This window comes from Uloborus diversus, chromosome 4 (genome assembly GCF_026930045.1).
Source record: "Uloborus diversus isolate 005 chromosome 4, Udiv.v.3.1, whole genome shotgun sequence".
Taxonomy (NCBI): domain Eukaryota; kingdom Metazoa; phylum Arthropoda; class Arachnida; order Araneae; family Uloboridae; genus Uloborus; species Uloborus diversus.
Window position 1 is genome coordinate 163,748,908 of NC_072734.1, and position 13,704 is coordinate 163,762,611.

Below are 13,704 nucleotides of genomic sequence, written 5' to 3' on the forward strand. Positions count from 1 at the left end.
GTTGACGCTGGTACCAGCATAAGTTATTTCAGAAATTCTCAACCAGTTTCAGTTTCTATGCAATTATACGAGTTATTGCCGCAGTATAAACTGATTACTACGGAGTTCATCGCTATTTTTTCAAATAATAAGTGTTTACGTTATAACTAATGTATATTATTATTGTTAAAATAGGAAAAAAATAATAATAAAAAGCACGTGTCTTCAAAAGGCACAGTGGACGCCAAGAGACGTTCGAAATTTCATCATAGAATTGTCAAGCGATAAGTTCCACATGTGTTTAAAACCAAAACAGAGCTGTCAAAAAGTATACACTAAACATAAGATACATGAAAACTATAACAAATAGACTATATATATATTAATAAAAGATAGTTACTTATATTAATTTACACATTTACTGTACCAGTTTTTTCTGTACACGAGTATTATAAAACAGAAAAAAATAATTTAAAATGTATTTTGCTTATTGGTTTTTAATAATTTAAATTAACCTTGCCTGTTTGCTTACGCAAAGACGTACTGTTATTCGTAAGACGGAGTTTTTTGTTTCAGTACAGTTATATTAATGTAAATATATGAGTATCACAAATACGATTTCGTACTCTAACTAAAAATTTTGATTTCCGATTAATTCTTGTACAATTCAACGTCCACATGCCCTTTAAGACGAAAACGTTTTTATGCATAGTGTAATGGCTTTTCTAGGTGATCAATGCATGTAAAGCAAAGCAGTAATTTGAATAGCACTGCATATCTATGCGTGTAATTAGATTCAAGAACAATAGATAAATAAATAAATGAATGAATAAAGTACAGTACAAATAAATAAGTTAATAAATACAATTAAATAAAATACGTAAATGATATATAAATAAATTCAATGAAAGTACATAAATAAATGAATAAAAAAGAGTAAAATATGCAATCGAATAAATTTAATAAATAAAGCACAATAGAAACGACTCAATTATTTATTGCACAAAAAAGTACAATTTAAAAAAATGGACAAATGAATAAATAAGGTACAACAAAATGAATTAATGACATCTAAATAAATTACTATAAATATAAATAAGAAAATAAATAAGTAGAAAGATGAAATAGAGTAAAATATACATTTCAGTAAAAAGTAATAATAATGTAAAAAGAAAACTAAATTTGGCGAGTTGATTGACAAATAAATCTTATTATTGCCATTTTTACGTTACTAATTTTCCCCTATAGCATTTTATTTCTCAGCGTATGTTGTGCACGGTGCGGAAAGTACTGTCGCACTTAGCCGAATCACAATCATAATCGTACATGTATACCTGTTGCATAAGGTTGAGAATTTCAGTCTGTATGAAGAAGCTCGATTGTAAGAAGAAACCACATGATTTTTTACTTGTCTAGAACAGGGCTTAATTTTCATAGGAGCTCTTCTGTTTTTTATTTTGAATTCAGGATGATTTTTACATATTTGACTAGAATTCAGACTATTCAACTATGAAAATGATATCTGAAGACTACAAGGCTCCTGCACTTTCTTTTTTTTTTCAGAAATTAAGCCCTGATTCAGAAGACTACAATAAAGAATAGACTCAGAAAATAAAAGTTAGTGTCTACAACACAATCGCCGAAATAATATAAACCTTTATGCTGAAATTAAATGAAAGTAAACGAAGTTCATAATTATCGAGTGCTGCAAGTGATTGCTAGCATGTGTTTTTAAAATTACAATTGTCTGGATTCCGACCTTTGCACGAGAAAGGTCAACCACCCTTTTCAACCAAAAAAAAAAAAAAAAAAAGTGAACAATGGGTGAAAGAGCATCCGAATGATTTAAAATGATTTGGATGTTCTCACATTCAAAAGCTCACGCTGTCTGCGTTGAAATAAGATAACTGCTTTTGAGACGCAGAATACGCGAGCATATGGATGACAGAAGATCCAAATTATTTGGGATGATTTGGATGTTCATACAACTATAAACTTATTAAAACAGGGTGTCTTATAGCCCCAAAGTCTGAATGCAATTATTTGCAATTTTGTTATCTTCATTAATCTTGCTTTTATTAATCGCCGACATTTAAGTATTGGTGTTTGAACAGTAATACAAATCTAAAACTGAACAATATCTTACCAAATAGAGAATATTGAAGAATTAATGTCTCGGTAAGCAGTTGGCAAATACGACTAGAGATGGAGGGACTAAATCTTTTGAAAGTAGACATTTATTCACACGGAAAAACCTTTACCTTTTTTAAATTCGTAATTCATTATATTTTTTTTCTACCTGATTGAAAGATAATTTAGAAACTTCAAATCAAAAATATAAAGGGTTTCAAGAGTTGTAGCTGCCTCAACGAGTAAATCTCACGACTCCATATTGGGCCATGTGGTAAAAACGACGTTATATTTTTTAGATGGATCTCACGATTTGGGATTTTGTTTCAAATGCGAAATAATGTCAGCGACACTACCAAAATGTCACCGTTGCTCAGTTTTAAATCAAGTTCATTATAATTTTGGAAATTTAATTAGCATCGAAAAAAATCTTCACTGCGCAGTTTAGACCAAAATATTAGCTTGTGTCGTATCACAATAGTATAGCGTAACAGCCTAATACTTATTAGAATATAAACTCCAAAATATTCTCTCTTTCCTGATCTACTGTTCATCTTTAAAATTCGTATTATTTATTTTTAATACCAGGACTCTCACTTGTAACAATGACATATAAATGTCTTTGGTGCACCCTTACAAACAAAATAAATCTAAATCAGAACATGAATTTAAAAAAATAATAATAATCATGTTTTAGAAAAACGAAAAACTTGTTTGCTGACATAAATCAGTTGTTCAAGATAACCTAGTTGACACACATCAGTTAATCACGATAACCTAGACATAGGACCAAATCGGTATGACAATCTGTATTATAAAAGCTTCACTGCATTGCGATTCCTTTGCTTTCAAGTTCATGCATAGACTGTTTTCAAGTGTGGTAGTCACAGGTTTCCTCAACTTAAAATTTTATTTCAAATATATACTTAAGTAGGTTTTATTTACATCCTTTTCTGATATTAGGAAATTTTCTGAAAATGTTTATTATTCACCATACTTTTATAAAAAATATCTTTCTTTCACTCATTCTCTCTTCTTATGCATTGCTTCCGGTATAGAAAGCTAAAAAATTTTTTAAACTCCATTTTAGCTTGTAAAGCTCATTAAAATTTAGTGACATTTTAATGTGTTTTTTAAATTAAAACAGGATTAAAATATTTTTGGTATTTTTTCAAACAAAAAAAGAAAACGGAAGTTTTAAGCGTCAGATGTTAACTAAAACTAAAAATGTCGTTGATAACTTTTAGGATACAAATTGTTCCGAATACAATTTTACTTTTAAAGACAAATCTAAAAAAATTATACTATCAATTAACATATTTGAGTACAACATTGTACATAAGGAAAAAAATTGAAATAAAAAGTTATAAGAAATTTAAATAAATTCTCAGAAAACATCTTTTTTTTCCTCAAGCCAACAAGTTCTACTATATGTAATCTACAGTGAAGTTTTTTGCTTTTGCTAATTATCACAATATTAGTAAATTCAAGTTCGTTAGTTTCCTATAAGCAATGCAAACTTCAACTTTCATCTACTTGCTGACTTCGAAATATCTGAGTTTTGTAATTTCTGTTTTAGAACGATTTGTTTATTTTTGTAACAATTTGATTCCGCTGGTTTGTAAATGTACACAGTACACATTTTTCCGGACCAACAGTTCCTAAAATAAAGTAATGGTAATATAGTTCTAACAAAATTAACATGTTTTAAAATAAAAAAAAACTTGATCAAACCTTAATAATTAGTTAAAAAAATATATGTATGCAGTTATCTATGAACCAGCTGTAAGAATAAAATTTCTCTGCTTATACAAAAGATTAAAAGAATCTAAAAAAATAATTGTTCTGGAGTATAGGAAAAAAAATACTGTGTAGAACAAAAAAAAAAAAAAAACATAAAAAAACCTATTTTTATCCGTTAAAAATAACTAAAAAGAGCAACAAATGCTGCATGAGCATATACTATCTTTTTCTTGTTATAGGGAGCCTGGATTTAAGAAACTAAGAAATTTACTTCTATTTTTATGAGATAGCGATAATAATTACCAGTTTGTTTTGAAATATTGTCTTCGTCACTCGGATTAATTTTTTAAAGAGTTAATAAAAATGCAGAGTTACATTATTACGTAACTCGTTTGATTGATATTTTTAATGGATTATTACTGCGATATTGGATCTGTGTTTAAATCAGGTTTACCTTTTGATAGAACACAGAGATTGCACGTGATTTTGAGCAAACTATATATAAACAGTAGAAATAGAAATGTGCTGTAACACAAATTAAAAAAAAATCGAATTGGAAGTCTCTATCTCTTTTTCAAAAAAACTTAGTGTCTCAAATTTGCTATTAAAAATAGTCTGAGTTACTAGTTACGACTTGAATTTAAATATTTACATGCTTATTTAACGACAAAAAAAATATCTTATACTAAAGCATGTAATTTTTAAAAAGTCAATAAAACTTGTTAAGAAATTATATCGAACTGCTGGCTAGTTCTCAGTTTTTCCCTTCAATACAGATTGTGTCGAAAGTTTTTGCATTGAGAATAAAAAGTTAAAATGCGACTTATATATACTCCTATCAAAAATGGAACTAATAACTCCTTGACAAACTGTAAGTCAAGTACTTCAGCACTTAAGGAATTCCACTTCTTTAATGTCTGTATTTTCAATTTCAATACATCTACATTTTTTTTTTACAAATTTAAAATCGAAGAACTTGTACAAATCGTTCTAAAACAGATTTAAAACATTAGGTTTGGACATTTTAACTACTAGTGCTTCATAGTGGACAATTATACTTAGTCCACCGAAAATAGGAAGAACTTGCTACCATCAAAATTTTGTTAAACCCCTCTCGTATCTTCTTTCCCTGATGCTAAGTATGGCTTTCAAATAGCCCAACTTAATGCCAACTCTCAAGCGTTTATCGCAGTGTTCACATTGAAATCTCAAGAACCTTCTGCATCTGAAAAAACTCAACAGCCTTTGAAATTTCTTTTCGGTTTCGGAGTTGGACTATCAGCACGACACACAACCTCATCTCGGAGTCATGGAAATGCGTCAAAGGTGACGTCTTACGCCTGGAACATGGATTGGAAGACCTGCTCCGTGTTGGGCAAGTTGGTGGCCTGATAGAAGGTCTCAGACCGGTGCATCGATCCGGGCGCGGCGCTGTCCGGAAATCCCAGATCCATGCGCGGGAAACAGCTCTCGGACTTGGGCCTCGGCATGCCCCTCGCCACGGACAGATGACCCCCCATGGTCAGAAGTCCGCCTTCCTTGTTGGAGTCGTCCGAGTCGCTCTGGGCGCTCTGTAGCAGCAGACTAACCGTCTTCAGGTCGGTCTGCAGGTCTTCCCTGTTGGACACCAGGCTCGGATTCTTGCCAATCTTGTTGAGCCTCTCGGCTGCGATGGATTCCATGGTCCGTCGCATCAACGGGTACAAGTCGAGGACGGCGTTGAAATGCTCCACCGACAAAGAGAACAGGTTGCAGTAGGTCTCGGCTCGGACGCTGGCAACGCGCCGGGCGTTCGTCAGCAAGCAGATTTCTGAAAAAGCAACGACATTGTCAAGGGAAATACCACAGTCAGAAAAAATACAGTTACCTGGAACGCAATTCAGATATTTCTTTTTTCAAAAAATTAATACTTATCCTGGAATTTATTAAAAAACAAAAAAACAGATAAAAAGTGATTTTTTTTTAAATACCAAAACTAGTTTTTTCAACAAATGTGGTATGCTTGAAGTGGTAAGTGCTTAGTTTTACTACACTCAGGTTAGATAAGCTTTGATAATAATCCAATATGGCAAATACTTACGAAAATATGCAAACGACCAACTAGCAATTGACATTTTATGTGGATCTCTTCGAAGACTCGTCCGTTCCGAATTCTGCACGATGCAGATAACGTTTCGGTAAACTTGATATTTTTGTTAGTTTCATCTTTTGCTGTGTGTTTTTTTTACTGTAAATGCTTTAAAAGTTTAATATAACTAACATTTTTTAAAGTCTTGGTCAATTCATTCTTTATACAGCAACAAACTATTGTTTCTCAATGACATTACATACAGTATAGTTATTCCAAAAGTATTAAAAAAATATTTTAAAATGCAGAAAATTACGTAGGTAAACATGATTTTATTGCTTGACTAATGGGCAATTGCACAAAACATGAAAACTTGGTGTTAAAAAAAAATTCTTGAAAAAATGCCCCCCCCCCTTTTTTTTGTATGTTTTGTGTATTAACTGAAGTTTACAAGTTAGAATCTGGTATCTCCCGGTGGACTATTTTTTTTCGTAAGAAGGCTTGTTTTAGGAGCTTACATTCAACTGAATTCGCTCTCCGCTACAAGCAATATTAAACGGGCACGTTTTTACTGTTTTAGCCAGTTTCTGCAAACTCTTTACCTTTTTTCCGAGAAATTCATTTCATTAAGGAGCCAATTATTGTAGTAGGTTTGAAAATTTCTCCTAAAAATGTATAAAAGGAGTTGATTTTAAAACCATGTAATTCTATATAACATGAGTCACGAAATATTGAATTTTTAAATTTTTATAGCTTGTAAATTGAAACAATCTTACTGTTGCTTCAACTCATTTATAAACTAAAAAGAAATTATAGACAAATTTTAACTTTATAATATTATATTTTGAAAATAAGCATATTTATCTTGTAACGTGAGTCACGCGTAATGTGCTTCACAACAATACAAAATAACATTGACTTCCTAATTGTATATTATGTACTCTAATGTTATTTTAGGGGCTAATGGGAGGTTGGCCTTTATATACACGCCTATATATATGATTAATAATACTACTGACATTACTTAAACAGCATTATTTTATTCGGTCTATTGTTTCATAATGTTTTAATTAGTGCAAGAGTCAATATTTTTGCCCTCAAATTGCTTATCTGTTTACATTATGTGTTCCGCATAAAGACTTTTGTCTTCTATACTTCTAAAAGTCTTCTCCTAACTATAAAAAAGAAGTTTTAAAACAAAGGCTTCAGCTGCGGAATGTCAGCAATAGTGCCGAAAAAACTGTAATGTGTATAAACAGAAACATTGTCTCGAGAGAAAAGAGTATAGGAAGATGAAAGTTGAAAGCTAAAGAAGTTGCCTCAAGCAATTCAAGATAAACTGAAACATAAAGAAAGAAAACTTCAAGTGAAAAAGAGGCTAAATTTAGACTGCTTTAAAATTGCCTCAACAAGTGCACAGATTCAAAGCAAGTAAAAATTTTTTCAACTCTCATCGCTTCAAAGCTGTAATCGCGAGAAAGTTATTCATCAGTAAATGCAATATAGATTTGAGAAGAAGGTTTCAGTGTCCAGAGAACTCGCCAAAGAAAATTCTTTATCCCAAGAAAGTCTAAGCTAAATTTAAGAACTTTGTAAAAGGAATGGATTAGAAATTAGCTTGAGGTAGATAAGATTTAGTTACAATGTGGGAAAACTTTAAAAAGCTAGCTCAACATCTCGTTTATTCTTATTTGAACTGTTTAAAATCCACTATTCATCAGTCTTAGTTGATAAAAGTAATTTCTTTGATGAGACTACTTCTAACAGCTAACAATTATTACAACCATTACGCAATATTAAATGTAAGTGGCATTAGCTAGAATGTGATAATGTATTGTAATCCGTAAAAGTTCTCAGTTGTATCAAGATCAAGGTAGAATTTGAAATCACTACAATGCAAACAAGACGAAAATAATGGAAGAAGCATGAAAACAAGGAAAGAATATTTTATCCTCTAAGTTGATTAATACACTAAAAACTAAAATTTTTATTAATTGAATGATATTTTACACTTGTACCACTGTTCTTCCTACACCATAACTAATTTTTTATTTTTTTCAAAAGTGATTTTTATTACCTTTAGCCTACTTTAATATTTATAAATTTTTAGTTCAAAATCAGTTTTTTAAAATTTATTGACTCAATAAAATAGGCAATTAACCATTAGTTACATTGAAATCAAGTGAAATCGCAAAATAAATTTCAAACAAAGATGTTTTGAAATCAGTAATATCTTTACGTCGAAGACTAAAGTTGGAAATGTAACGTGAGTCACGCTCAAAGTATTGATTAACACAATCAACAACTGTAGAATGAACTAAATTTTTGCGTACATCATAACTTTGAAATGTATTTTATTCCATGAAATAGTTTTTTAAGATACTATTATTCCGAAAGAGCAGAAACTTTAAGTTTTTAGTAATCCACAAAACTTGAGTTCCTTTTTTTGTGTAACGTGAGTCACGGTACTAAATTCTGGTTTAAATACCATCCGTTTGTATTGAAATTTAAAATAATGATATCCCTAGCTTCTTGCTGTATCCCAAGTGACCGTAAATAACTTTATTCAAGTCAGGTGTGGTATATCTTTAACATATATATAGCACTTACTTTTGTAAAACTTCGTCAAATGGTAACGTGAGTCACGTGGAATTGCAATAATACGTTTTCCTCGAAAAAGTTTTAATTTAAATTACCGCCGCATTTTTGCACGAAATATTTCACTCATAACGAATTAGATCAACTTGTGCATTGCATCATAAAGTTTTCTTCAGCTGCGAAAACTTCTTCATTTTTTTACTATAAAGTGCAAAAGGTAAAATGAACGTATTTTGAGCAAAACAAAAATGTGTTTACGAACTAATTAATTAGAATATTTTTACGCATTTAAACTTTTTTAGCAAGCTTTGCTGATTACAGATGACAATTATGTTAAATAGTAGCGGGTCGATTGCTTTTTAGAATACTCGGGTTGCGAAATATTTTGTTGAATTTTTTATGCAAGGCTTTCAAAATCACCATTAATTTGTGCAGTAACGCATTATATAACTCAATGCATCGTTCTTTTTCTCAACAGCTGTTCAACTTTCTCCAAATTAGACTTTAAGGATTCCAAACAGCATTAAACATTTTAAAGTCGTCAATAGTATTTTGCTTAATCCCTGGTAGCACAATCGGTTGGGAGATGGCTGGTCAGCGGTGGACTTTGTGGTTGACCAACAGTAGGCAATGTCCGCTATAGAAACCGTTACCCAAACCAACCATTTGCCAAAGAAGGCGCCAGCGACCTGCTACATTGCCTACCAATTTCCCAACGATGAACCATCGAAAAATTTCGCGGTTGACCTAACGATGCCCAGAAACTGTAGGGCCACCGTTGGCTCATCGTTCGTTGCAGGGCCACTGTTGGTTCATCGTTCGTTGCCACCCCGCCAATTCCCCACCGGTTTCTACCGTTGGCCAACAATATCCCAACCCGTCCTTGGGATAGATTCGATCCTGGTTGAATAGATAGTATGCAGCTTTATACTTGACGTAACTTAAATTTTAAAACACTGAACAAATTTTTAAAGTAATTGAATTGAAATTAATCGCATAGTTGCTGAAGACTTGCCTCCAAAGTATGAGCCATCCGATAAACTGGTGGCGACTTCACCGTTACTCATGACGATGTCAACAATGCCTTCTTGTATGAAGTACATCTTTGTGCCGAGAGTGCCCTCTTTGATTATAACGTCACCTGGCTGAAATACTTCATATTTTAGCTTAGTGACGACGTCGTTCACGAAGTTTGGATCCGCATTTGCAAAGAACGGAACCGAAGCCACCAGTGAACGGCAGTTGTAATTGATAACGTCCTGGAAATCAAGAAAAGAGTTTTTATTAGAGAACGAAACAGAGAAATATGATTGCTCAAACTAAAATAAATATTTAGTTCATATTATTTAAAAAAATAGTGGTACGGTAAACTCCCGATTATTGGCGGTCGTAATACCAGCGGATCTTTTTATACAATTTTATATTTTAAACTGATGATTGTGTTATTGTTCGCTTTTAGATTTTACCTGTATTTCTTACATTCAATGTTAGTAGATGCCATGTAGCAATGTTTTTAGTTATAACTTAAATGTATATGTCAGTGTTATTCATATTTTTTTAGCTACGTATACACTAAGTATCGTCTTTCACCTGTTATTAGGATTGTCCATGGGTTTCGCTTATTCGCGGTTACCATGCCACCCTATTCCGTGGTAAAACGAAACTTTACTGTAGTAACAAAACTTGAATAATTTTGTAAAAAAACAGCTAAAACATTACCAAATAGTTATCACCAATGCGAGTCTAACAAGAGGCGGTTAGTGAAATCAACTTTTCAAAAACACTGCCGGTCACCTAGTTGATTGGCGTTTTTCGTTCTCTTCACGCGAGGCAACTTAGTCCAATCAACTTTTCTTCTAATAAGCCGAGTTTATTTAAGGTGCTGCTCCACAACGCTGTTGAAACTGAACCAAGATGACTCTCAGCTAGTTTACTCTTGTGTAGATCAAACGCTTGGCAACGTCCCGATAAGTGTAATCAATTCAATAGCTGATTTAACTCATCTGGATGAGGATGGTAGGACACATGTGCCTGGTGTGTCAGGCACAGTTGAATATCGTGCGTCGTTAACTGTCGGTAGAAAGGCAATTGCATCATTTTTCAAACTTGTGTACACCATTTAATGACCGCTCGTTCGAAAGTTGATTCGAACAAGTTACTTCGTGTAAAAGGGCATCGAGATGAAGGCGCCTCGTCTCTGCCAGAAAAATGCAACTCCATCGCACCTTTCCCGTACCATTCAATAAGAAAGAGAGAATGGTTATGTGTACTCATGTAAGTGCATTAGAGGTCATAACTGGAAAATCGCCCGTCAAGGTATGACGGATGAAAATTGCTTTTACATTTGAAAGAAGCAATTGCCTGTTTGGCGATATTTTAATAGTTAAAATTTTAACCCTAACTCCAGTGGATCAACCTTAAACTCCAGTAGAGAGCGTTCATTGTTGATCACTTTTTTGTTTCTTTATTTTTTTAAAATGAGTCTTACCAGTAAAACAGTTAAGTTACCGGATCCAATTCAGCCTTTTCAAAATAAAGCATTTCCCTGCTGGTCATATATTACCAAAAAAAGTATTATCAAATTATCATGCTGTTACGAAAGTTTCATTGTTTGACGTCAGTGAATTTGCTATTATATATATGAGGATTTTTTAGTCATTAAATTTTTTGTAAGTATTTGGTTCAAATAAAGAGCAACACCAAATAAAACATATCTGAAGTTTAAGAAAATCTAAAATGCCTGCCAAATTATTTTGAATGTTTAAGGACGAAAATACTCCCCTATGCTGAGAGTTACCGAAATACAATACGAAGTTGCCTTAAAGTTACGTATTTTTAGCAATCATTTGTGCAGGCTTTGAAATAAAATTAGAGCTTCAATGACTTTTAACGGCTTCAATGCGTATTTAGCTTCCTTCTCTTTTTAAGCAGAGTATAGCTAAGCAAATTGTTAAGCATGGCTTTGAACAATATTATTTTTTTAGTAACCGTTTGTATCGCTTTAATAACAAAGTTAGTTTTTCGATGAATTTTAAGGACTTTAATGCTCATGTAGCTTTTTTCGCATTTTAAGCAGAGTAGCTGTTTAGGTGAATTTTTAAATGAATCAAGCCCCTTAGAAGACAAACTTATTTTTTTGTAACCGTTTGTCCAGCTTTGAAAGCAGAATTAGTTTTCAAATGACTTTTAACGAGTTCAGTATGTATGTATCTTCCATCATTTTTAGGCAGAGTAATTGTGCAAATAAAATGTAAAATACATCATTTTATTAGGAAACAGAAAACGCATTTCTTTTCCATTGAAAAATGTTATTTACTTCTTAAACAAAAATAAAAGAAACTTACTTCTCGAAGTCTTTCGGATAACTCCCCAAGGATCATCTCCTCGTCGAAGAACTTCCCTTGGTAACGATGTTCGAAGTAGTCTGTAATACGAGTTCGCAGCTCACGGTGTAGTTTTCTGTAAGCCATGTACTCTTCAACTTGTTTTAGCTGGAAAAAAACAACAACAATGAACTACGTACTAGTATATCTACCACAGTACGGTTAACTGCCCTGCTCTTTTTGTCAATCTTGTACTTACGATAGCTATTCAGAAAGTAAGGAAGGTTTCCCTCTGATGCCGCTAGGTGCGCGCTGATCACGAATATTTTGATGTCTGCGTGCTTGGCATCTCAGTCGGCACTCAGCTATCACAATAAGAATATGTCTGCGCTGCCCGTTTTTTCGATATTCAAATTAAAAATGTGTGCGGCAAATGAAAATCCAGCCAGTTGTGTGGTGCGGTCTATCACACGGTTTTTGTGAGCGAAAAACCTCAAACCCGTAGAAAATTGATCGACAAGTAGGTGGAGTGTACGGAAACAACGTTATGAATAAAGGTTCTATCCGGAAATGGTGCATTCAGTTTAAAAACCGCCGAACTAACGTTCACAATAAAAAGAGGTTGATGATGAGAGGTTTTCCATCATCCATCATATATCTTGCCCCTAGTGGTTTTCGCATGTTTCCAAGAAGGAAGAACTGGCTAGGAACAGGACCGCAGGGCACCAGGACGGGCCCCTAGTCACTTTTGTCACCAGGCCTCCCCTCCCTCCCTCCCAAAAAAAGAAAAGAAAAAGGGGAAAAGAAGAAAGCTTGTCCGCTGTTATGATAAATGCCTCAATTTTTATGGTGACTATGTAGAAAAGTAGAATTTCAGTCGCTCTTTCAGATGCATATAATACTTTTTTTTTCCTGTGCTTAGTTTTTTTTTTAATTTCAAAACATTCCTTAATTTCTGAATGACTCTCGTATATTAAAAGCTTTCAAGAATTTAATTTTTATTTTAAAGACGTGTATATACATTTATTACGGTTTTCCCCACAAAATATGTAACTTTTGATTCGCTTCAAATAAAAAAAAAAAAAAAAAAAACTAGGATCTTTTCTTTGATATTTAAAGGAAATGAAATTGAATGAAGTTCGTCCTGCGGTTTGACTGAACTTCTAACCCACCATTTTGACCGCACGATGGACGTTTGGAAAGTAAGTTCCGTTTCCCAATTTAAAAAAAAAGATAACAAGTACTGATACAGAGTAATGAAGTTTATTACACAAAAATCTACCACCCTTACTCTATTTTTCGGCATAGCTCTCTTGATTTCCCTGGCATTTGTTACAGAATACTACAAGTTTTCCTATACTGTCTTCGTAGAATGTTGCCATCTGTGTAGTTAACCATGAGGTAACATGTTCTTTTAACTCATCATCGCTGTCGTACCCTTGACAGCCAAGGACAGACTTCAGATGGCGCGACTTTTATTTGTTTCGGTATCTGAAGTCTTTCTTTGGCGATCAGCGGTACAACAGCGATGACGAGCTAAAAGAAAATATGAGTCGGTGAGAAGCAAAGGGATGTAAGTAACATTTTCAAGTTTTGAGTAAAACGCGTTTCAAGATAAAATCCTAGGTAGGCTTTCATTGAATTTTTTTTCTAAATTATGCTGTATAGCAGCAACTACCAGGGCTACTAATTACTAATACCATCTTTTGCCCCAAGACACAGGAGAGGTTAACCTACCATGTGTACTAGTTATCTCTAAATTTTTAATTTTGCCACTTGCATCCCTTTGCCTCTCACTGCCTCATATTACCGCATGTCCTTTCTAACGTGTTTCACGTCACACTAATGACAGCGTAACAGAGA

The 13,704-nt window shown here is 33.1% G+C and overlaps 1 protein-coding gene across 1 annotated transcript in view; it reads right to left on the reverse strand.

Moving 5' to 3' along the window:
- Positions 1-5,186: 5,186 nt before the first annotated feature.
- Positions 5,187-13,704, reverse strand: part of LOC129220966 (potassium/sodium hyperpolarization-activated cyclic nucleotide-gated channel 2-like) — a 130,857-nt gene continuing 122,339 nt past the window's right edge. Inside the window, exons 7-9 of the mRNA XM_054855401.1 lie at positions 11,863-12,009; positions 9,534-9,777; positions 5,187-5,662 (exon numbers count right to left, since the gene is read on the reverse strand). Of these exons, the coding sequence (XP_054711376.1) occupies positions 5,187-5,662; positions 9,534-9,777; positions 11,863-12,009 (867 nt within the window). The remainder of the gene's footprint in view (positions 5,663-9,533; positions 9,778-11,862; positions 12,010-13,704) is intronic.